This window comes from Primulina tabacum, chromosome 15, assembly GCF_025594145.1.
Source record: "Primulina tabacum isolate GXHZ01 chromosome 15, ASM2559414v2, whole genome shotgun sequence".
NCBI classification, from domain to species: Eukaryota; Viridiplantae; Streptophyta; class Magnoliopsida; order Lamiales; family Gesneriaceae; genus Primulina; species Primulina tabacum.
In genome coordinates, this window is record NC_134564.1 from 25,240,963 (window position 1) to 25,266,201 (window position 25,239).

The following is a 25,239-nucleotide window of genomic DNA, read 5'->3' on the forward strand; positions in this document are numbered from 1 at the left end:
ATAAATGAGATTGAGCATACTTACATACATACTTAGATGTGTCATTATCATAAAGCTTTTCTTAAACATGCTTACTTCGTACGTACTTGTACAAACATAAACTTCATCATTTTGCGTAGAGGCATGTTTCAAAGCAAGTGACCCATACATAAATACGCCTGATCAGACTAAATCACAGTACTGGGCTGACAAAGAAGATCCACTGCCACATACATGAGATCCCCGTTCATAATTTAACGGGTGGGTTGGTCCCTGGTCATACTTTACCGCTTTCCAATCCTGATCTAAACTCGTTAATAATTTAATGGGGTGGATTGGTCCCTGGTAATACTTTACCGCTTTCCAATCCCATACATAATTTGGTCACAAGACATTTAGCATACCTAAAAAACATGAAAATATTTTCTTTTGCACTTCGAACATACTTACTTGGCGTTGAGGGATTCGTTGGATCTCGTTTGGGGCCACTGCTGCACATAATGACATGAATTTCAACACTTAACTTGCATAACTTAGACGTAGGTATTCGTGCTCACCACCGAAACAATTAAATAGCTTATGACATTCTAGATTACTCGGGACTTGACCTCGTTTAATTATCGTATTAAACCATAACATAAAACCTCAAAACAATCACTAAAATTTTCCCAAAAACTAGAGTACACGGAACCCGTGCACCCCTTCGGGTCCGGGTCCGTGTAGGTACTGTATCTGTATACTCGAAGAAAAGAGAGTACACGGACCCCATGTCAAATTTCCGTCTAAGAGTCCGTGTAGACTCTGTAAAAAGAGACTTCGGAAGAAACAAGGGCACAGGACCCCGTGCCAGGGTCCGTGTACGGGGCCGTGTACCCACTGTTGATGCGAACCAACGGAAATTCTGTGCTTGTGACTCAATCTTCCTAACTCAATCCTCCCGACCATGAATCGACACCTCGAGACCCATCCTAGTATACTATAACACTGACTCGAGCCTATTCAATTGTCCCAAAACACCCACGCATCACAAGTAACACTGATAATTCCGTGAAAACTACTTTTGACAACAAAACGATTTTGAGGGCTACTCAATCTCCCAAGTGCCTAACTACGCGAAATAAAACGTCAATAACCATCCCAACGTCAATAACGATATACCTAAACATAGCAGCGATCACCCGTCGATCTCCAACGAAGCCTGCAACCATAAAACTTCAAGAACACATCAATAACATAATTTCAGAAAAACGCAGTTTGAGCATTCCTACAAAAACGATCATAACTCACTCGATTTTTGTCTAAATATTTCGAATTTTATATCAAATCGAAGGTATCAAAAAATTTTACGTTTCATATGTTGAAATATTTCCCAAAATCTCGACCGAAAAATCGCAGTAATTCAAAATACAGTAAAAACAAAATTCTGAGATCTAAAAACGTTGCATAGATTGATCAAACAATTTTTCTGCTCAAACCCTTTACATTACACATGGATTTTCTCGCATAAAAACATCGCAACACATAATATGACTAGATCGACGCAGGAAAAACAGAATATACATGCCTTTGAATCTTTAACGTTACCGAAACGACGATACCAAAGCGTGAAGGATGCGAGAGACGATCCTGGGACGAACGTGACGCAATTTTCTTTGAAGAAAACTCAACAAAATCTTGCTGGAAAATCAGAGGGAGGGGCTGCTGCTCTAAGGTAGAGGAGCCCTAGGTTTTCTCTTCTCCAAAATAATAAAATTCTGAAATTGTGATTTGAAACTTGTGCGTGTGTGTTTTGTCGTGTAAGTATGTGTGAAAGTGTGGGTGTGTGCGTGTGTTTACTATAGTTAGGGCCAAATTAATGCTTAATCAATAATTAACATCTAATTAAAAATACTAATCTCCCCTAGTTATAATAAAAGCTCTAAATTAAAATAACTTGTACAAGTATCATAACTTTAAAAGTTTTAAAATTCTAAAATCACTTAAATAAATAATTTAGGCTTTTAAAATGCTAAAGCTTAATAAATTATTAAAATGCCCCACCTTAACTTAAAATAAAATATTACGTTTAAAATTGCCAAAATCGTCATCGGTCTCTTTTCCTCGATCCCGCATCGAATAATCGATTGAAACATGAAACTCGAGAAAACATGTTTAACGTGCATCACATAAACATAAATAATTTAAAATAATGCAATTTAAATAGGTCATGCATCGCTATAACCCATTTTAAACTTAAATAAATAATTTAAATATTTAAATAAATGTATGGGTTATACGTGTACTGATTTTGGGCTCTACAGTTCCTCCCCCACTTATAAAAACTTCGTCCTCGAAATTAAATATTACCAAACAGCTCTGGATAACGGTTCCTCATATCTGTCTCAATCTCCCAAGTGGCTTCCTCCATTGATTGATTCAGCCACCGGACTTTGACCAACTTGGTCACCTTGTTCCAAAGTCTCCGCTCTTGTATGTCTAGGATTTGGACAGATCTCCACATATGACAGATCTGAAGCAAGCTGCAACGGCTCATAACTCAAAACATGCGAAGTATTAGCTAGGTACTTCCTCAACATCGAGACATGGAATACATTGTGTAGCCCGGCCAGATTCGACGGGAAGGCAACACGATAAGCTAGTGTTCCAACTCTGTCAAGAATTTCGAACGGTCCAATAAACCTCGGACTGAGCTTGCCTCTTTTCCCGAACCTCATAACACCCTTCATGGGTGCTATCCTCACAAAAACGTGATCAACTACGGCAAACTCTAGATCCCTTATTCTCTTGTCAGCATAACTCTTTTGACGGCTCTGGGTGGTCTTCATCCTGTCTAGGATCTTGACCACGACATCTGCAGTCTGCTGAACAATCTCTGGCCCAAGCTCTGACCTCTCATCGACTTCATCCCAATGAATCGGCGATCTGCACTTCCTTCCAAACAATGCCTCGTATGGAGCCATACCTATAGATGATTGATGTTGTTGTAAGTAAACTCCACTAGAGGTAGCTTAGATTCCCAAGTCCCCTGGAAATCGATCATACAGGCTCGTAGTAGATCCTCCAAAATCTGAATCACTCGCTCAGATTGGTCATCTGTCTGCGGGTGAAAAGCTGTACTGAACAACAAGTTCGTCCTCATGGTTGCATGCAAACTCCTCCAAAAGGACGATGTAAACCTCGGGTTCCTGTTGGACACAATAGAAACTGGGATTCCATGCAACCAAACTGTCTCCCTGATATAAAGCTCCGCATACTGCGTCATGGAGAAAGTCGTCTTACTGGCAAGAAATGTGCCGACTTAGTAAATCGATCCACTATAACACAAATAGCATTGGATCCCCTGACTAACCTCGGCAACCCAACAACGAAGTCCATGGTGATATTCTCCCATTTTCACTCGGGATAGGGAGTGGCTTAAGCATTCCTGCTGGCCTCTGATGCTCTGCCTTCACCTGCTGCCAAGTGAGTCATTCAGATACAAATCGGTGGATGTCTCTTTTCATACCTGGCCACCAATACAGAATCTGTAAATCCTTGTACATCTTGGTACCTCCTGGATGAATGGAATACGGATATGCATGTGCCTCTGTCATAATATCCTCTCTGATCGAATCAACACTAGGCACTCATATTCTACCTCTGTATTTCACAATACCATCGGAAACTGTGTAGAGTACACTGCCCTTGGCCTCATCCTTCAGTCTCCATTTTTGTAACTGCTCATCTGAAGGCTGACCTGCACGGATTCGGTCTAGCAAGGAAGACTGGACTGTAAGATTAGACAGTTTAGGAGCCCTGCCCTTATGATAAACCTCTAACCCGAATCCCTGAACCTCTGACTGAAGATATCTTTGCACTGACAACTGTGCTACGACTGCAACCTTTCGGCTCAAGGCATCTGCCACAACATTAGCTTTCCCTGGATGGTAGCTAATTTCGCAATCATAATTTTTTACCAACTCCAACCACCGTCTTTGTCTCATATTTAATTCTTTCTGTGTGAAGAAATAATTGAGACTCTTGTGATCGGTGAATATCTGGCATTTCTCGTCGTACAAATAGTGTCTCCATATCTTCAACGCAAAGACAACGGCAGCTAACTCAAGATCATGAGTCGGGTAGTTCTTCTCATGCACCTTCAACTGCCTAGAAGCATAAGCTATAACCCGACCCTGCTGCATCAACACTGCGCCTAACTCGAACTTAGATGCATCGGTGTATAACACAAATTCCCCTTGCCGTGGTGGCATGGCTAACACTGGCGCTGAAATAAGAGCTTGCTTCAAGGTATCAAAGCTCTTCTGACATTCTATCACTCCACACAAATTTAGCATTCTTCTTCGTCAGTGAAGTGAGTGGCACTGCTATCGATGAAAAACCATGAATAAATTTCTTGTAGTAGCCTGCTAGGCCTAGGAAACTGCGAATCTCTGATGCATTCTTCGGCTCAACCCATTCCTTAACTGCTGCTATCTTAGCTGGATCCACCTCAATACCACTGCTAGATATTATATGACTCAAAAATGCTACCTTCTCCAATCAAAATTCTCAATTACTGAACTTCACATACAATTTGCGACTCTGTAAAACCTGCAAAACTGTACCCAAGTGCTGACTATGCTCGTGATGGCTCTTAGAGTAGATAAGAATGTCGTCAATGAATACTATGACGAACTGATCTAGGTAGGGTTGAAATACTCTGTAGAGCCCAAAATCAGTACACGTAAAACACATTCATTTATTTAATTGTTAAATCATTCATTTAAATTTAAAATGATTTTTAGTGATGCATGATTTATTAAATTGCATTATTTTAATGTTTATGTGATGCACGTTAAAATGTTTTCTTGAGTTTCTTGTTTCAGGCGTTTATTCGATGCAGGATCGAGGAAAAGAGACCGACGACGAGTTTGGCGATTTTAAATGTGGTAATTTATTTTAAGTTAGATTGTGGCGTTTTAATTAATTTACCTAGTTTTAATATTCTAAAGGCCTAATTTAATTATTAAGTGATCTTATGATTTTTCTATTTTTAAAAGTTAGTGAGTGTGCATTTTATTTTAAATTAGGGGATTTGGTGCAGGTAGAGAGGATTAACTTTTAATCAACACCTTTATTTTTAATAAGCAATTTTATTCTCCTAATTACTATTAAACACACGCACACACCCACACTTACACACACACAAAACCGATAACACACACACACACATATTCCATTCAGATTTTTTTTATATTTTTTGAGAGAAAAAACCTTCTTGGCCTAGAGAGCAGCCGCCCCCTCCCTCTGAATTTCCAGCAAGTTTTCGTCATTTTCGTTGTAAGAAGATCGCGCCACGTTCGTCCCGGATCGTCTCTCGCATCCTTCCCGCTTCGGTGACGTCGTTCCGGTAACGTTAATTATCAAAAAGCATGTATATTCTTTCGTTTCTGCATCGATGTTGTCATAGTAAATATTTTGATATTTATTGTATGAAAACCATGTGAATTTTATGTCAAAGTTTGAGCAAAAATGCTTGAATCAATTTTGAAACATTTTTGGATCTCAAAACTCAAAGTTTGCTGTAATTTTAATTACTGCGACTTTTTGGAAAAACTTTCAACATATAAAACGTAGAACTTTTTGATATCTTCGATTTTACAGTAAATTCGAAATATTTGGATAAGAAATGAGTGAGATATGATCGTTTTCGTGGGACTGCTCAAACTACGATTTTCTGAAAATGCGTTTTTGACGTTTTCTTGAAGTTTTATTGTTGCAGGCTTCGTTGGGGATCGATGGATGAGCGCTGCTGCGTTTGGGTATGTCGAGATTGATGTTGGGTGATTGTTGGTGTTTCGTTTCGTGTCATTAGGCACCGGGTGGAATTAGAAGTCGTAGGAATGCTTTAGGTGTCAATTGTCGTGTTCACGGATTTATTGCGTTGCTTGTGATGCGTAGTTATTTTGGGGCATTTGTATAGGTTTGATTCAGTGCTATAGTGTCCTAAGATCGGTCTCGAGGCATTGTTCACGGTCCGTTTAATCGAATTTTGAGAGAATAAGCTTCTAAGTCGCGGAGTCCAGAAACTCGACGCCCGAGCGGTAATATTTTACCGCCCTAGCGCCACTCTTTCTGTCCGAGTTTCTTTCCCAGAAGACCTGGCGCTCGAGCGGTAAAGTTTTACCGCCCGAGCGTGGCCCCATCTGTAAAAATGTTTGGTTTCTTTTTTAAAAGTTCAAATAGTGAGTTAATGTCTTTATTTTTGGAAAATGTCCACACATCATTTTAGTGATTGTTCGGGTTCGATGTCATATGTTAGTACGATGATTTAACGAGGTCAAGTCCCGAGTGATCTAGAATGTCTTAAGCTATTTTCGTACTTCGATGGTAAGCACGAGTACCTACGTCTAAGCTATGTAAGTTAAGGGTTTGAACGCTTGTTAGTATGTGCGGCAGTGGCCGCAAGCGAGATCCAACGAATCCCTCAACGCCAAGTAAGTATGTTCGACGTGCAAAGAAAATACTTTTAAGTTTTGAGGTGTGCTAAATGTCTTGTGACCAAATTTATGTATGGGACTGGAAAGCGCTAAAGCATGATCAGGGACCAATCCACCCCGTTAAATCATGAACGGATTTAGATCAGGATTGGAAAGCGATAAATCATGACCAGGGACCAATCCACCCGTTAAATCATGAACGGTGATCTCATGTATGTGGCAGTGGATTTTCTCCGTCAGCCCAGTACTGTGGTTTAGTCTGATCAAGCGTATTTATGTATGGGTCACTTGCTTTGAAACATGTCTCTACGCAAAATGATGAAGTTATGGATGTTCAAGTATGTACAAGTATGCAAGCATGTTTAAGAAAGGTTTCACGTTATGGCACGTCTATGTAATGTATGTAAGATCAAGCTTTTACACGCATGTTAAAGTTCAAGTATGTATGTTCTATTTTAAAGTTGCATGTGATTTTATTACGTATTACTTGCTACTTCTAGTTTATACGTGTTGAGTCTTTAGACTCACTAGACTTGATCGATGCATGTGAGGATGGATTTGAGGAGACGAGGGGTGAGGACCAGTGAGCTGGCTTGGACTGAGCAGGAGGCTAAACCCGAGGACCGCTATGTTTTTAAGAATTTATGAAAGTTTCAAATACTCTGATTTCATGTTTGTTTATGATGTTCTAAAAGAAGTATTTTCGTTAGCAAAATTTCTATGGTGATCTTTTATTGCAAATACTTTTAGATGGTTGGAAAACTTGAGTGTGGTTGGTTATGGCAAATGTTTTTAGACGAACGAGACATTTTAATACAAATTCGAAAGTTTATTTCATATTTAAGAAAATTTTATTTTTCCGCAAAATTCTAAGTATTGTAAAGTACGGTACGTTACATAGTCGGTTAATGAGGTCCATGAAAATTGCTGGAGCATTCGTCAGTCCGAATGACATCACTAAGAATTCGTAATGCCCATACCTGGTCCTGAAGGCTGTCTTATGAACATCTGCATATTTCACCTTCAGTTGGTGATACCCCGATTGAATATCTATCTTAGAGAACACTGTGGCTCCCTGCAACTGATCGAACAAGTCCTCGAATCCTTGGAAGTGGGTATTTGTTCTTGATCGTTACCTTGTTCAATTCTCGATTATCGATGCACATCCTCATGCTCCCGTCTTTTTTTTTCACAAAGATCATTGGTGTGCCCCATGGTGAGAAACTAGGGCGGATAATTCTTTGTCTAGAAGTTCCTGAATCTGCTGCTTGAGCTCTAAGATCTCAGCTGGAGCTAACCGGTACGGTGCCTTAGAGATTGGCACGGTGCCTGGCAAAAGATCACTTGAAAACTCCACCTCTCTCTCTGGTGGAAGACTTGTGATGTCATCTGGAAATACATCAGGAAGATCTCTGACTACTGGTACATCAGCTAATGACGGAGTGGGTACGTCAGGTGCAGAAATAACACTGGCCAAGAAAGCCTGACACCCTTTGTGAATGAGTCTTCGCGCATGCATGCAGGAGATCATGCGAGGGAAACTCCTCCATCTAGCTGGCTCAAAGAAGAACTGCTACATACCCAAAGTCTTACTAACACTGATCTTTTCTGGGAATCAATGAGAACTCTGTTCTTCGTCAGCCAATCCATTCCCAAAATGATATCAAACTCTGGCATCGGCAACACGATCAAATCGGCGTACACTAGGTGGCCCTGTAGCTCCAGATCGATGTCTCTGACCACATTAGTAGCTGATAATTCTTCCCCTGATGGGACTGTCACTGAGTAGCTCACGTCGAGTCCAATAGACTTGACGTCCAGGTGACTAGCGAACGTCTCCAAAATAAAGGAGTGGGTGGCCCCTGAATCTATCAAGGCCTTCGAGACTATTCTCTTTATGAAAATGTTTCCTGAGGGACGTTAGCACACACAAACTTATATCCCAAATTCTACCTCAACCTCAAGCATAGAAGAAAATTATATCCCAAGTCACCAAAATATTAACTTGCACACTAAAATCCCAAATACAATTCAAAACATGCATGGCAGAATAATACGGTGCTTAACTAAATGAGTTTACCAGTCAATAGCGTCGTGTCAGGGTTTGCCTCATGAGCATGCATGGCGAACACTCTCCCCTGGGTTGGCTGCCTCCACTGTGGGACACTCCTTTAGCATGTGGTCACTAGCTCCACATTTAAAGCAATTGCCTGATCCATATAAGCACAGCCCAGCCTTCGGCTGTGGGATAGGACCCTTGCCTTTCGGCGGTCCCTGATATGGCTTCTTCCCTGGCTCCCCCTGGAATGGCCTCTTGAACTGGGGTCGTTGTTTTTGCTGATGTGGTGCCTGATAGGGCCTCTTGCCCTGCCTATCGACCTCAATATCTTTCTGGTCCTGCATCTGCCTGCCAAGGCTCTAGATACTGCAACGGCATAGGTAGTCAGACCAGCAACCCTCACATCACGGCGTAAGATCGGCCGCAACCCATCCATAAAATGCCTCAGCTTCCCCTGGGCATCATTAGCTATAAGGGGCACAAAGTGATACCCCCTTCCAAACTTTCTGACAAAGTCTGCCACGCTGCTGTCTCCCTGTCGCAGCGTCATAAACTCCCTTGTCAAGCGAGAGAGTGCTTCCTCAGTGAAGTACTTGGAATAAAAGACCTCCTTAAATCCATTCCACGTCAGTGTTTGCAAATTAACTGACACTAATGCACATTCTCACCAAAGTCTAGCGTCCCCTGTCAGAAGGAACGTGGCATATCTGATCCTACCTGCATCTTGCAGCTCCATAAATGCAAAAATCACCTCGATGGACTTAATCCATCCTTCAGCTATCATCGGGTCAGTAGTTCCCGAGAACTCCTTAGGATTCATCCTCCTAAACCTTTTATACACCGTCTCTGGTCTGGGCCTAGCCCCTACATCCACTGTCTCCTGGTTCCACGCAAACTGTGCGAAGAACTGAGTCATTCCTGCAAGCATCTGTGCCTGCATATCTGGCGGTGGAGGAGGAGGAGGAGCGTCTCTCCCATCCTCTCGAGCCTCTCTATCCTCATCCCTTGCTTCCTGGTTAATTAAGCGTGTAGGAGGCATACTGTTCCAACAATTTACCCAACACGTAAACCCAATATGCATGAACATTATATCAATTGCATATGATTCACGTAAATCGAACTTAAAACATGGACATGCTGACTGAAAGATAGAATAAATAACTAAAGTAGTAACACATGAAGATTTACGGGCCACCTCCTCCTCGACCATCGTTTTCTTCTCAGCCGGGCCACTTCCTCCTCGACCATCGTTTTCTTCTCAGTCGCCGCTCTCTGGGCTGCCAACTTCTTCTCTTTGGCTGCCTTCTTGGCTGCCCACTTCTTGGCAAAGGCCTCCTGCATTTTGGAATTATCTGAAAAGCCAAGGAAGGGAAGAAGTTTAACTTAAATTAGCAGACAGAGAAGATAAAAAAGAAAGTGCAAGAATTAAGAGTTACCGGGTTGAGCGCCCGAGACTGCAACTTCTTCAACTACCCGGCCTATAGGGTCTTCAGCCCGGGCACTCAATCCGTATGTTATTAAATTTTCCTCAGAAATGAGGGTGGAAGAAAAAAATTTTGACCTTCCACTAGTTCTTGGCTTCGGGTATAAGGTTCCTCGAATCTATAAGATTTAGAGAGAGAGGGTTGTGGAGGAAGAGTAGGAAGAAACCTAGTCAAACAGGGAAGGGGGACCGGGAGTTGTATATAGAAGAAACATCCTTTTCATCCCTTCTGGGAATAAGGGATATCATCAAGGAATCGAGATTTGAGCTGGGCAGATAACGAGAAAGCATTATCTCCCAGCCGACAAATGAAAAAATAGTGAAGAACAAGAGGGTTAATGAGAAGGTCGTGCATTTTGAAAAGGATATAAGCCGAGGCCATAATCCGGAAAGAGTTGGGATGAAATTGGTTAACCGGTACACCAAAGAATTTGGCGACCTCGATATAAAAAGCAGGAATGCGAAATCGAAGGCCATTCCTAACCTGGTCCCGAAAGAAAGTAATCAAACCAGGTGGAGGGTGGTCAGCCCTATCAAAAGGACCGGGAATTAAGATGGAAAAGAAGAGGGGATAGAGCCAAGAGACCTAAGTTCCTCGTTCGCTCCCGAGCGCAATGTGCTGTTCATTGAAGCAAACCAATGAACTCCCGGAGTCTCATAAGAGGGAGGACTCGAAGCCCTTGCTTTTCCCTTACCATTGTCTTTTTCAGAGCTTGGGAAGGGACAGAAGAGTAAGGTTTTTGTTTCAGGATTTTGGGTTTTAAAGAAGATTGTGTGGGAAAGTGTTTTGGGAGAGGAGAAGGGGAAGAGTCGGAGCGCATCGCGGTGTACTCATCACTAGGCGAGCCTCGTGCATATGCTCCGGAGGTAGAAGAAGTAGAATCAGACATGTTGAGAAGAAATGACATAAAACTTACGAAAATGGTGGATTGAAAGAGTTGCGAGGATTCATTGACGGAAACCACCAGAACGAAGGAGCGCTGCACGTCGAAGAACTGAAGGAAGGTTGGGGAGAAATTTCGAATTTGTAAAAGTGACAAATGGAGAGGGAGTGTTGTTTTATATAGGTGAAGGGGAATGATCTCAACCGTTGATCTAAAGGCGAATCGGACAGATACAATTCATCTGGGAAATTGCTCGGGCAGATGAAAGGACAGGCGCATGAATCGAGGTATGTCAGACTTATCGCATGCTTAGAATACGAAATGTTTCAGACCGTTCAAATTCTAGGGCATAAGTCATCATGACATCATCCATAATACCCGAGAATACTAAACGACAAAAATATTCTTCAAACTGGGAGATATGAGGCCCCGGCTATTCTGTAAGTCTAGGGATCTGTACCCTAGCTCGGGGCTCTGCACCTTGACCATTCCTTAAGTCCAAGGAGCCGTACCCTGGTGGTGTGCTGTCATTGACCACCAAATTAATTCCTACCCTTTAAAATAAAAACAAGTGTAATGGTGAGTAGGGTCGAATTCACAGGGAACGGTAGATTTATTTCTTTTGATAATAAAAATAAAAAGGGGAGATTTGTTTTGATAATTACTAAATAAAATAATCTAAACTAAAATTACCAAGCAAGAAAGAATACTGAATCTAGAATTGAAAATTACGAGAATAAATTGAAGAATTTAATACGAGAAAAATACTGATTCAAGGGGATTCTACTATTTAATTATCTCACTGTTCATCGGTTAACCAATCATTTATTCATGTTAGTCCAAACAATTAACCTTAGAATAATAAGGATAGCCGCTAAAATTCTTGTGTTTTCCTAAATTAATTGACCAAACCCAGCATCCAGTCAAAACTTACCAATAATCAACTGGGCACGATAGCGTTCCATATTAATTAAAGATAGCATTTTAGTTTCGTGAAAACAGTTAATCTTAAAATCTAACAACCGAGATAGCTACAATTGGAAGATCTAGTTCCGTCGATTTATTTAAATTACACATGTTATGATAGCACAACACATCTAATCTATTGCTAATCACGTACCAATCGTTCATGACAATTACGGATCACTGAATTCATGGTTAGCATTATAAAATCATACATCAAATTAAATTATCAGATTAATTGACGTATAACATTCATATAATTAAATCATAAATCAACGAATATTTGGGCAAACAAGAATAATAAATTAAAGTGCAAAAAACTCACAGTGTTAAAATTAAACAGTAGACTATCCCTTGAATTAGACTAAAAAAATTAGCAAAGCATAGTTTAATATACAATCTCCATGAAAATTAAATAATAATAGAAAAGAAAGGGTGCAAACTAATTTGTTGGGAGAAAAAAATGAGAGTCCTGCTTCTTCTTTTCTTCTTTTCTTCGTGAGTTGTGTTGATTGGTAATTCTAGAAATTCTCTCCTGCCGCCTCTTGTGGAGCACGTGAATAGTAGGTTAAGAATTGAAAAGAAAAGGTTGGGTCTAAAAAAATTAAGCTAAAAGCCCACTAACTCTAAATTAACCCTAATTAATTCCTAAAATATAAAATTATCCTCCTTGCAATTTCTTTGGCAGCTGAAACATCATCATAAGGCGTGGCCACGCCTTGTTTCAGGACCTCTTCTGGTTTGGCCATTCTCTTTCAAACTCTATCTTCGGAAACTTCAAGTGAGATAAACATCACCTTTTTAACTCAAAATTTGCTCCAAGATCGTAAAAGTTCCTCCTACAATAAAATTACACAAAAATGTGTCAATTAAACATATCGGAGGTTGGAATAATGGAAAATATGAAAATAAAAATACTAACTATTATGAGCCTATCAAAATCTCCCACACCTAAACGATGCTTGTCCTCAAGCATAAAATAGATCAACTCATTATCTCAATTTTTTGTCCTCCTTCCGCTTCCTCTACTTATCCAAAACATTTTTCATGCAAGAAGACATTTTAATTTCAGAGCACCTCACAAAATAACATCATGAACAATTACTGCAATCAGAATGTGTAGAAATTAAAATGCATGGGATTTAACAACTCCTCACAAGAATCGCTCATTCCGCTCATTAGTTTCTAGGATATATATATCAACAAACTCTCATGTCAAATGCACTGAAATATTTTACCATAGGCTTGCAAATATATCACATCCTTCCACTAAATGAATGAATTAAAATACACAAACAAAAAGGGCTACAAATGGGTTGTAACGTGGCTAAGGGTAAGGTAGGATAAAAGGGAACACTGAGCTATGAAATTGGAGAAATCATATGCACTTTTCACAAAAACAATTGCATCCAAATAATAACATCTTCAACCTCATTATAACATCAAGAGCCCTCTTTTTTTCTATTTGTTTGCTCTTCTTTTCTTTTTCACTTCGTCTACTTCTCTTCTTTCTCTTTCTTTTTTTTTTTATTTTTGTTTTTTTTTTGTAGACGGTTACTATAAGGATTCGAGATTGACTAAATTCCAACAATTCACACTATTTTGGATTGAGTGATGCTATTTGTGAAAAGTTTACATGATTCTCCAATTCAGGGTTCAAAACAGGAGGTTAACCAACAAAAAGGATTTATCACGGCTTGTAGTGCGGTTATTTTCATTCAAAGAAAAAGGCTGAGGCTCAAACTTGGTTCACTAATGGTCTATGAATCAGGGTAGGCTCAAAGAACGGCTCAGATGATGCGAAAGAAAATGGTTTGAACCTAATGCCCTTATCCTGTTGTCTATGCACCTAATTCACCACAAAGTGTTGACAAAGACATGTATAACAATGCAAGTTCTAGAAAAATTAACAATGCAATGACAACTCACAATCAAAGAAAATGGAGCATGATATCATGATTGCTCATAGGCTCAAAGCTCACCAAAGAACCAAAGAAAAAATATAGCAATTGTGTTAAATCCCACACACTTGTCCTCTCTAACTATCATCAAGAGCAACTTATTCATAATGCACAAGTGAGAATGCAAAAGTATTTGAACGCAAAGAAAACATCATTTTTTTTTTCGCATCGGAGGCAATCAGGATTCATGAAGAAAGAGATAACAAATGAACTAGGTGCTTCGAACTAACAACGTTAATATCTTTTCCCCTTTTTTTTTTCAGATTTTTTATTTTTTTGTTTTTTTAGTTTTTGTTTTTTGTTTTTTTTAGTGCAAATAAGGCAATATACCCTCCCACACCTATATGTGGCAATGTCTTCAATGACACAAAAATTAGATGCACAACACAGACAGTAAAAGCAAGCAAGGGAAGTTAGAGAACTCCCCTGAAAATTGTTGGGCATCATAGAGCAAGGCGTCCTATTGTTGTGGTGGAAGGGAATGGTGGGTCGAATCCCATGTGTTTGTAAAATGCCAGCTGGTTTAGTTCCATACGGTGCAAACGCTGGGTGATCTCATCAAGCTCCACGTCAAATCGTCGGCGGGGAGGTGCAGACGAAGTGGGTGGAGGCGCACGTGAATCCAAAGGCTCCGGCGAGTCATCTGATTCATAGTGGGTGTGGCCGGAACGTGCCTCTGCAGTACCTGGTGGACAAAAGGTGAAAACTCCATGAAATTGTTCTATTAGTCCCATAATTTCTAAACAACGCAGATCCAAAGGCTCCATAGAACAAGCTACATGAAGGTTATTATTATTGAGATCAATCAAATTCAAGTTAACAGCAAGGGCAGTGATCAAAGACCCAAGAATCAGATGACGTTTATGCGCGACCACACTAACAAATTGTGAAACTAACCAGTAGCCGAGGTTCACTTTAATTCGGTTTTGCATACACCACAGGAAAAAAAACCCAGCTTTCGTCAACACACCCGCAGAATTCTTACGACCCGAAAAAGTAAAAGCCAAGAATCTATGAATATATTTCCATACCGGATTATGTAAATGATAATCTTTGGATTTACTTGGGTCGTAGTCGTTTTGTGTGGAACAAGCCCGATAGAAAACAATGGGATTAAATTGATCGTGAAATTCACATGCACTAGTCAAATATTCATCAGTGTGTGCAAAGTCTTCGGTGATAAAACCGAAAGAAAGATTAAGTTCAGTAATTGAAAAGTGAAAAGTGTGACCCATCAATCGAAATCGAACTACCCCTGGGCTGGAAAGCATGAAATTGTCAGGTTTCGTGAATTCGAACGTTGCATAAAACTCACGCACAAGTTCAATATAGGCAGGGCAAGTGATTGCCAAGTAAGGCGCCCACCCAATATTGTTGATTAATTCAAACACCTCATTTCGAATATTAAAACTTCTAAGGTCGAGTGATGAATATACTTGCAGGGAATGATTTGTTTTTGACATAGAGCTTTGTACCTATCCTTTTCAATTTTTCTAGTAAAGGTTAAATGTCCTGTGTAAATCCGAATCGGCAGGTGGTAGGACGTTCATCCTCTTTCCCATTCTAGCCCTTTTTTGCCTCGACGAAGAACTCGGGTTGCCTACTTTCTTAGTCGATGATTTAGAACCCCGTTGCATTCTATCAACGATTTATACACTCCACACAATTATCCCAGAACCAACAACGAACACAGGAACAATCACAAGTTAAACCAGTAAAAATAGGTGCACACAATGAGATCCAATTGCAAGTGGAAATAATAAGCTAACAAAGCGCCATCTAAACACATATAATCGAAATAAGAGAAGTGTCGGAGAGATATCACCTAAATTGCGTGGCGGCTGTGCGCTAGTGGAGATACGGTTGGTTCAAAGATGCGCTGTGGAGGAACGATGCCGGTAGAGATGAGTGATGCACTGAGCGAAGCTGCTGTGCGAAACCGAGATGGAGGTCGGCTGTGCAAAGGAGGAACCTGTGCGCCGTGTGAAGGTGATGCGCGCTGGTTGGAGTCGCGGGCTGAGGTTAGGAGAAGAGAGGCGGCTGTTGTAGGAGTGCGAGTGGCTGCGCAGGGGTTGCACGACGTGGTGGTTCTCGGGCAGTGGTGTTGGTGTTGTGACCGTAGGAGGCGCGAGCGGCGGCGTTCTGGACAGAAGGTGATGTGCCTAACGAAGCTGCTGTGCTGGACGATGAGTGGGGTGTGTGCAGGAGCGAGAGAATTTCAGGCGGAGGAGGTGGTGGCCGTACGAAGGTGCTGTGGCGGGTGGACGAAGGTGACGAGCGAGAGAGGAGATTTGGAGGTGATGAGAGGCGCTGTGAGAGAGAGCAAAAGAAATAGGATAAATTCCTTTTTTTTTTAATTTATATTTAAAATAAAAAAGTTCCTAGCAGGAGAGGTGTTTCAATAAGGCGTGGCCACGCCTTATGCGAAAACCTCTTCTGTAAAAGTTTTAATTTTTTTTTTATATCAGTAGTGTTGTTTCAACTAGGCATGGCCGCGCCTTGTTCGAAAACCTCTACTGGAAAAATATTAAAAAAAACAAGAACTAAGATTTGGGTTGCCTCCCAAAAGCGCAATTTTTTTAATGTCGTTATGCTCGACATTCTTCGTCCCATCAACTTTCAAAATATTGGGGTTTTTCCAACTCGATTTCTAGTACTTGGGACGCGCTTTCATCTTCATGTAACACCTTCAATCGATGTCCATTCACTTTGAATGTTTTATCAGTATCCTAACTCTTGATTTCCACTGCACCATAAGGGAACACATGAGTAACAACAAATGGACCAATCCATTGGGAACGAAGCTTACCTGGCATAAGTTTTAGCCGAGAATTGTACAGTAGTACTTTTTGACCAACGCTAAATTGCTTTCGCAAAATCGCGTTGTCATGGAATAACTTCGTTTTCTGCTTGTAGATTCTCGAATTCTCATATGCCTCCAATCTTATCTCCTCTAACTCTTGTAGTTGCAATTTTCTCGATGCACCCGCCTCTTCAAAGTTTATATTGCAGTTTTTAACTGCCCAATATGCCTTATGTTCAATCTCCACGGGCAAATGACATGATTTCCCAAAATCTAACCTGTAGGGAGACATCCCTATTGGTGTTTTATATGCAGTCCGATAAGCTCAAAGTGCATCCTCTAAACAGAGACTCCAATCTTTCCTTCCCGGATTGACTGTTTTTGATAGGATAGACTTGATCTCTCGATTAGAAACTTCGGCTTGGCAATTTTTTTGTGGATGATAGGCTGTGGCAACTCTATGATGCACCCCATATTTTTTCAACAAAGCTTCAATTGTTCGATTGCAAAAATGGGTTCCTTGATCACTGATTAGCGCCCTTGGAATACCAAACCTGCTGAAAATGTTAGATTTGATAAAACCTGCAACTTTGGAGTCGTTAGTCCTAGTGGGTTTTGCTTCCACCCACTTCGAAACATAATCTACTGCCAACAATATGTAAAGATAACCTCCTGATGAAGGGAATGGTCCCATGAAATCCATGCCCCAAATATAAAAAATATCACATACAAGAATTGGGTTTTGGGGCATTTCATTTCTATGGGACAAAGATCCCATTCTTTGACATTGTTCACAGTTTTTACAAAACAAATAGGCATCCTTAAAAAGTGTCTCCCAATATAAACCACAATCCAAAATTTTCCTAGCAGTCCGTTTCGGTCCAAAACGGCCACCACATGCATAATTATGACAGAAAGTCAAGATCGACTTATGTTCAATTTCAGGTACACACCTCCTAATAACTTGATCAGCACAAAATTTCCATAAATGAGGTTCATCCCACACATAATACTTTGTCTCACAACGAATTTTCACTTTACGAGATTTGCTAAGATCATTAGGTAAAATTCCGGTAACCAAGTAATTAACTATGTCTATATACCAGGGATTCATACCTTTCACTTGAAATAGCTGCTCATCAGGAAAAAATTCGGAAACAGGCCAAACATTATCTTCGTTCACTAACCTACTCAGATGATCAGCTACTGGATTCTCAATCCTTTCCTATCCTTGATCTCGATGTCGAATTCTTGGAGTAAGAGTATCCACCGTATCAACCTCGGTTTTGACTCCTTTTTTGTCAACAATATTTCAATGCTGCATGATCAGAAAACACAATTACTTTAGAGCCTAGCAAATATGATCGAAATTTTTCTAAAGCAAAAGCAATTGCTAAAAGCTCCTTTTCTGTAGTGGTGTAATTGCACTGCACAGAGTCCAATGTTCTTGAGGCATAGTATATGACGTGACTTTTCTTATCAACTTTCTGGCCTAGAACAATCCCCACAGCATAATTGCTTGCATCACACATAATTTCAAAGGGCGAATTCCAGTCAGGTGGTTGGATAATAGACGCTATGGTCAACATGTTTTTTAGCTTATTAAAAGCCTCCTTGCAATCTTCTCCAAACTCGAAAGGTACATCTTTTTGGAGCAACTTGGACATCGGTAGATCAATCTTTGAGAAATCCTTGATAAACCTGCGATAAAAACCTGCATGTCCAAGAAAACCTCAAATTCCTTTAACGTTAGTGGGGTATGGTAAATTTGTGATTAAATCAACCTTTGCTTTGTCAACCTCAATACCCCTAGAGGAAACCACATGTCCTAACACAATGCCTTCGGTCACCATAAAATGATACTTTTCATAATTCAAAACCAGATTGGTTTTCATACACCTTTTCAAAATCTTGGACAAGTGACTCAAACAATTGTCAAATGAATCCCCATAGATCGTGAAATCATCCATAAATACCTCAATACAGTTCTCAATATACTCTGAAAAACTACTAAGCATGCACCTTTGAAACGTACCTGGAGCATTACAAAGTCCAAAAGGCATACGTCTGTAGGCAAATGTTCCAAAGGGACATGTAAAGGTTGTCTTCTCCTGATCCTCCTGAGCAACGACTATCTGATAATAACCTGAAAATCCATCAAGAAAACAAAAATAAGTTTTTCCAGCTAGTCTTTCCAATGTTTGATCAATAAAGGGCAAAGGAAAATGGTCCTTTCTAGTAGCTAAATTAAGCTTTCGAAAGTCAATAACCATACGCCAACCATTTTGCACTCTTGTCGGTACCAACTCATCATTTTGATTTCTTACAATAGTTATACCTGTTTTCTTTGGTACAACATGGATCGAACTCACCCATTTACTATCCGAAATAGGATAGATTATGCCTTCATCTAAAAGCTTGAGAACCTCTTTCATTACCACTTCTTTCATTACCGGATTCAGCTTTCTTTGGAATTCTTTTATCGATTTGGCATCATCCTCTAAACGAATTCTATGCATGCAAATGGAAGGATTTATGCCTTTGATGTCCGCCAATGTCCAGCCAATTGCGGTCATATGTTCTTTGAGAATTGTGGTTAATCTCTCTTCTTGCTCTTCAGTTAACCTCTTCGAGATGATCACAGGCAAAGTATCATTGTCTCCCAAATAGATATACTTCAAATGATCTGGCAAATCATTCAATTCCAATTTTGGTGCCTGCAAAACAGATGGTAGCAATTTCTTGTGAGGGATTAATATTTCGGTTTCTAAATTTGGAACCATAGTTTGTGATTCTTCATCCAGTTTTCGAAATTTCCCAAGCTTCAGCTATCTCTCCTTCCACCTCCAACTGTGCCTGCATGTGAAAACTGTCAATCTCATATGTCTCCTCAAAATGTTCCTGCACAATTGAATCAACAATATCGATTGAACATATAGAGTGGTTTTCATTTGGGTATTTCATAGCATCAAAGATACTAAATTTCACAATCTCTCCGTCGAATTCGACGGAAAGAGTACCCTCTTCCACATCAATCTTGGTTCTAGCTGTTTTCATGAAAGATCTCCCCAATAGAATCGTAGCTGAAATCGCAGTGGAGTCTTCTTCCATTCGCAATATGTAGAAATCCGCAGGAAATATCAATTCTTTAACCTGCACCAGAACATCCTCCACAACGCCTTCAGGGTAAGCATTCGATCGGTCAGCTAGTTGAATCACCACTCTAGTTTCTTTTAAAGGACCCAAATTCAGAGCACAATATATTGAATAGGGCATGACATTAATGGATGCACCAAAATCTAGCATGGCACGCTCAATTTTCAGATTTCCATTAACACAATGCATTGTTAACATACCTGGATCCTTGCATTTGTTTGGCAGTGACTTCTTAATAACCGCGGACACATTTTCTCCCACGCTTACTTTTTCATCACTTTTCAACCTCCTTTTGTTAGTGCACAAATCCTTTAAAAATTTAGCATACCTTGGAATTTGTTTGATGGCATCTATAAGAGGAATGTTGATCTCCACCTTTCTAAAGGTTTCCAGCACTTCTGTCTCGTAGTCCATTTTTTTGGATTTTTCCAACCTGGAAGGAAATGGAGGAACAACCACATTAGAAATAGTAGATGAGAAAGACTTAGAATTTACCTTTGGTTGTTTTTCAGATTCTCCTTCGATTTCTTCATTTGTGCCTCTTTCTTCAGCATCCTTTGTTGGTGAAGTGTTCTTTTGGTTAATCTCCTTCCCACTCCTCAATATCATGGCACTTGCATTTTCTTTTGGATTAACCACCGTTTGCGAAGGTAGTTTTCCAGAATTCTGAGTTTCCAACTTGCTGACTGATGTAGCGATCTGCGTGATCTGGGTTCCTAGATTTTGAATGCTGGCCCTCGTTTCCTGTTGAAATTTTTGAGTATTTTCAGCTAAGGCCTTTACAATTTCGTCTAGAGACATACCTGAGTTGGATGTTTGTTCGGGTGCGTGTTGTTTGTTCCAATTTTGCTGTGGATATCCTTGTTGGCCTCCTTGATTTTTATAGCTGAAATTTGGATGATCCCTCCATCCTGGATTGTAGCTATTAGAATATGGGTCATATCGACGCTGAGGCTGCCCAGGAAATCCACCAATTGCATTGGCTTGTTGCGTTGTTTCTTCTTGTAGTGCAGGACACATATCTGTAGGATGTCCCACCATAGCACATACACCACAAGTTTTTAACTGTTGCACTTGTCCTGCAACCAAATTTTCCAAAAGAGATGTCAAAGAATCTAACTTTTGATCGTAGGAGTAACACTTACCTCATTGACTTATCGCGGAGTGTTGTCTTGCCTAGTACTGAATTGTTGTGCATTGGCAGCCATGTTGGAGATTAGAGCTCGTGCCTCTTGAGGCGTTTTGTTTACCAATGCACCTCCACTTGCAGCATCAATCATGTTCCTATCAAAAAGTGAGAGACCCTTGTAGAAATATTGGACTAAAAGCTGTTCTGGAATCTGATGTTGAGGGCAACTGGAACATAATTGCTTAAATCTCTCCCAATATTCATATAATGCCTCTCCTTGTAACTGTCTAATCCCACAAATGTCTTTTCTGATGTTTGCTGCTCGCGAAGCTGGGAAAAACTTCTCCAAAAATTGTTGTTTCATATTATCCCAAGTCGTGATCGTCCCAGAGGGCAAGTAATAGAGCCAATCTTTAGCCTTATCAGCTAAAGAGAATGGAAAAGCTCGCAGTGAAATTTGTTCCTCTGTGATTCTTTGCGGTTTCATGGCTGTGCAAACAATATGAAACTCTTTCAGATGTTTATGGGGATCTTCACCTGCAAGACCACGAAAAGTAGGCAATAAATGAATCAAGCCAGATTTTAATTCAAAAGTAGCATCAGTAGTAGGGAATTGAATGCATAATGGTTGTTGAATAACATTAGGATTAGCCAACTCCCTGAGTGTTCTTTGAGCTTGTCCTGCCATTTCTTCTTGGTCACTTTCGCTTCTTTCCGTCTTAAGATCAAGTTTGGATTCTCTTTCAGTGTCTTCGTCGGAGTCCAATGATACGTCCAAACAAGGAGATAATGATGATGGTTGCTTTTCACGCCTTAATCTTGCTTGTTTTCTCAATCTCTTAGATGTCTTCTCGATTTCCGGATTGTATTCGAGTTCACCTGTACGAGAAGAACGAGGCATAAAAAATAGAAAATAATCAAAGAAATTAACCTTGCACCGTTCCCCGGCAACGGCGCCAAAATTTGGTGTGCTGTCGTTGATCACCAAATTAATTCCTACACTTTAAAATAAAACAAGTGTAATGGTGAATAGGGTAGAATCCACAGGGAACGGTAGATTTATTTCTTTTGATAATAAAAATAAAAATGGGAGATTTGTTTTGATAATTACTAAATAAAATAATCTAAACTAAAATTACCAAGCAAGAAAGAATACTGAATCTAGAATTGAAAATTACGAGAATAAATTGAAGAATTTAATACGAGAAAAATACTGATTGAAGGGGATTCTACTATTTAATTATCTCACTGTTCATCGGTTAACCAATCATTTATTCATGTTATTCCAAACAATTAACCTTAGAATAATAGGGATAGCCGCTAAAATTCTTGTGTTTTCCTAAATTAATTGACCAAACCCAGTATCCAGTCAAAACTTACCAATAATCAACTGGGCACGATAGCGTTCTATATTAATTAAAGATAGCATTTTAGTTTCGTGAAAACAGTTAATCCTAAAATCTAACAACCGAGATAGCTACAATTGGAAGATCTAGTTCCGTCGATTTATTTAAATTACACATGTTATGTTAGTACAACACATCTAACCTATTGCTACTCACGTACCAATCGTTCATGACAATTACGGATCACTGAATTCATGGTTAGCATTAGAAAATCATACATCAAATTAAATTGTCAGATTAATTGACGTATAACATTCATATAATTAAATCATAAATGAACGAATATTTGGGCAAACAAGAATAATAAATTAAAGTGCAAAAAACTCACAGTGATAAAATTAAACAGTAGACTATCCCTTAAATCAGACTAAGAAAATTAGCCAAGCATAGTTTGATATATAATCTCCATGAAAATTAAATAATAATAGAAAAGAAAAGGTGCAAACTAATTTGTTGGGAGAAAAAAATGAGAGTCTTGCTCCTTCTTTTCTTCTTTTCTTCGTGAGTTGTGTTGATTGGTAATTCTAGATATTCTCTCCTGCCGCCTCTTGTGTAGCACGTGAATAGTAGGTTAAGAATTGAAAAGAAAAGGTTGGGTCTAAAAAAATTAAGCTAAAAGCCCACTAACTCTAAATTAACCCTAATTAATTCCTAAAATATAAAATTATCCTCCTTGAAATTTCTTTGGCAGCTGAAACATCATCATAAGGCGTGGCCATGCCTTGTTTCAGGACCTCTTCTGGTTTGGCCATTCTCTTTCAAACTCTATCTTGAAAACTTCACGTGTGATAAACATCACATTTTTAGCTCAAAATTTGCTCCAAGATCGTAAAAGTTCCTCCTACAATAAAATTACACAAAAATGTGTCAATTAAACATATCAGAGGTTGGAATAATGGGAAATATGAAAATAAAAATACTAACTATTATGAGCCTATCACCTGGCTTGGAGCTCCGCACCCCGATCATTCATTAAGTCCCGGAGACATGAGGCCCCGTCACCTCATCCCATCTTTGGGAAATATGAAGTTCCGATGCTTTTATAGCCCGAATTGATAATCTTTTTGTTGAAGTCCAAGCACGACTTATCGGGACAGCGAGTATGACTCTAGCCCGACTATTTAAGGGATGGGTGATGATAACCCCATTAGAGTTCGGGTCATGGATGACACGGAATATTATATGGATAGCCCAAATCATGGTAAATCTGCGGGATGAATTCTTCAGAGGCCGGACAGGTGGGTCTGCTTTGTACTATTGTCGGTTGAATGACGTGTACAGCTGAATGATCAGCTGATAAGCTCACAACTGAATATATTAACCGATCAATTTCCAACTGATCAGTCAGTTGTCTTCGTAAGTTCAGTTCAGCTGGTTTCAATTGCCTTCGATAAACTTCGCATTAATCTTCAGTTAGGCAACTGTCAGTTGATTTAAGTAGTTCTGTTACTACAAGTTACTTGATCAGTTATTCCAATAAATTAATCCCTTATTTTGCCAAACAACCGAAATTAAGTTTTCAACAATTTCCACATTTTTGGTGTTTGACAAAACTTGTAAAGTAAGAACTGATCAACTGAACTCAAAAATGTTCTTCGAACTCATTGTAGATAAAATAATTCTTCTAATGTTCAGATTCGTACAAAGAATAAAAAAATCTTGCTATAGTCTTCAACCATCAACTGAAATCAGTTGATCTTTATTTCTTCTTTTTTCCTTTGTCTTCTCTTTTCTGACCTTTTATTTATTCTGTTTCTCCCTTTTTGTCAAACTCATTAATCTTTCTTGACAAATTCCGCACATCTGAAGATATATTAGAGTCTGCATTCATTAGGATATCTTGCATTAAATCCATTCGTTTTGAAACAGCACTTTCCAAATAGTCAAGACGTCTTGTCACTAATACTTGCATCTGGAAGTGAGCTTCAGTTGAAACTCTGTCTTTGCGAGCTCTTTTATCTGAAAGAATAAAGAAAAAAAATCCTTCTGGATTTGCTGCAGTTTACCCATGGTATTATCCTTAATAGAATCAGTCCTCATTGTGTGCAAGAATAGCGTTGATCGGATGTCAGAAATGGAAGTCATTATACCGACAAGGTGGGTCTGAATAGCTGAAATTTCTTCGAACAGAGACTCAGTTTCTATTGTAATGCCAGGAGATATGGCTCCGGAAGTTTCTGGTTGCTCTCTGTTCTCTCCATCGAAAATGACCAGTGCCCCTTCAGTTGTTTCAGTTGTAGTATTGACCATTTCTGAAGTCTCTTCTGGTAAGACTTCCTATTGAGCTTGTGGAGGAGAATTTGGATCAGTAGCAGGCTCCGGTGATGCTTCATGCGGATGATCAGTTGAAACAGCAGTTATTTATGAGATAGAATGCTCAATTGATGCTTCGGTTGACTGAATGATAGAAGGCTGATCAGCTGGCACTTCTTCAGTTGCAACTGAGTGCAGGTGAGCCTCTTCAGTTGGTTCAAAAACTTCCTGTTCAGTCATGATAACTGACTGAACTGGCTCTTCACTTCTCAATATTTCTTGTTCATTTGTGTAGGGCAACTGAACTGGTTCTTCAAGAGGTTGATCTGGGGCTTGAAAAACTTGTTCTTCAGTTGAGAACAATTCTTCAACTGCTTCAATAGTGGATAGTTGAAAGTCAGAGGCAACTGATTTGATTACTTCATCAATGTTGGCCAATGATAATTCAGCATCTGTGTAGAGTGCAGGTTCAGCAGTTGAAGACTGAGGAACATCAGTTGGCTGTGATGCATCTTTAGAAAAAGAATCAGTCATCTGTTCAGCAGAGCCTGCACTTGGATCCTTGGATGGCTAATCTGTTTGAGCTGATTGATCAGCTAGCTCATCTGAAGAAAGATCTTGGGAATTTTCTGGAATAATAAGTTCTTGATCTATTTCCCAATTCTTGATTTCCATTTGCAGAGC

General features: G+C 39.7%; 1 protein-coding gene and 1 non-coding gene across 2 annotated transcripts; one reads left to right on the forward strand and one right to left on the reverse strand.

Annotated features, from left to right (window-relative positions):
* Positions 1-19,407: 19,407 nt before the first annotated feature.
* On the reverse strand, positions 19,408-24,552 carry LOC142526005 (uncharacterized). The gene is made up of 3 exons (XM_075630278.1): positions 24,309-24,552; positions 20,951-21,775; positions 19,408-20,846 (listed from the first exon to the last, which is right to left on the reverse strand). Exons 1-3 carry the CDS (start codon positions 24,550-24,552, stop codon positions 19,408-19,410), a joined length of 2,508 nt encoding a protein of 835 aa, XP_075486393.1.
* LOC142528158 (small nucleolar RNA R71) lies at positions 21,106-21,212 on the forward strand. The gene has a single exon (XR_012815639.1). It is a non-coding gene; the product is annotated as a small nucleolar RNA R71 (small nucleolar RNA).
* Positions 24,553-25,239: the final 687 nt, after the last annotated feature.

What these genes read in the sequence shown, in the direction of transcription:
- LOC142526005 (XM_075630278.1), bottom strand. Translation starts at nt 24,552, where the DNA reads ATGGTCAATACTACAACTGAAACAACTGAAGGGGCACTGGTCATTTTC. An exon ending in TATTAAGGATAATACCATGG is followed by an intron (nt 21,776 to 24,308) that starts GTAAACTGCAGC and finishes CTTCTCGTACAG; the next exon opens with GTGAACTCGAATACAATCCG. An exon ending in TGCCAATGCACAACAATTCA is followed by an intron (nt 20,847 to 20,950) that starts GTACTAGGCAAG and finishes ATTTGGTTGCAG; the next exon opens with GACAAGTGCAACAGTTAAAA.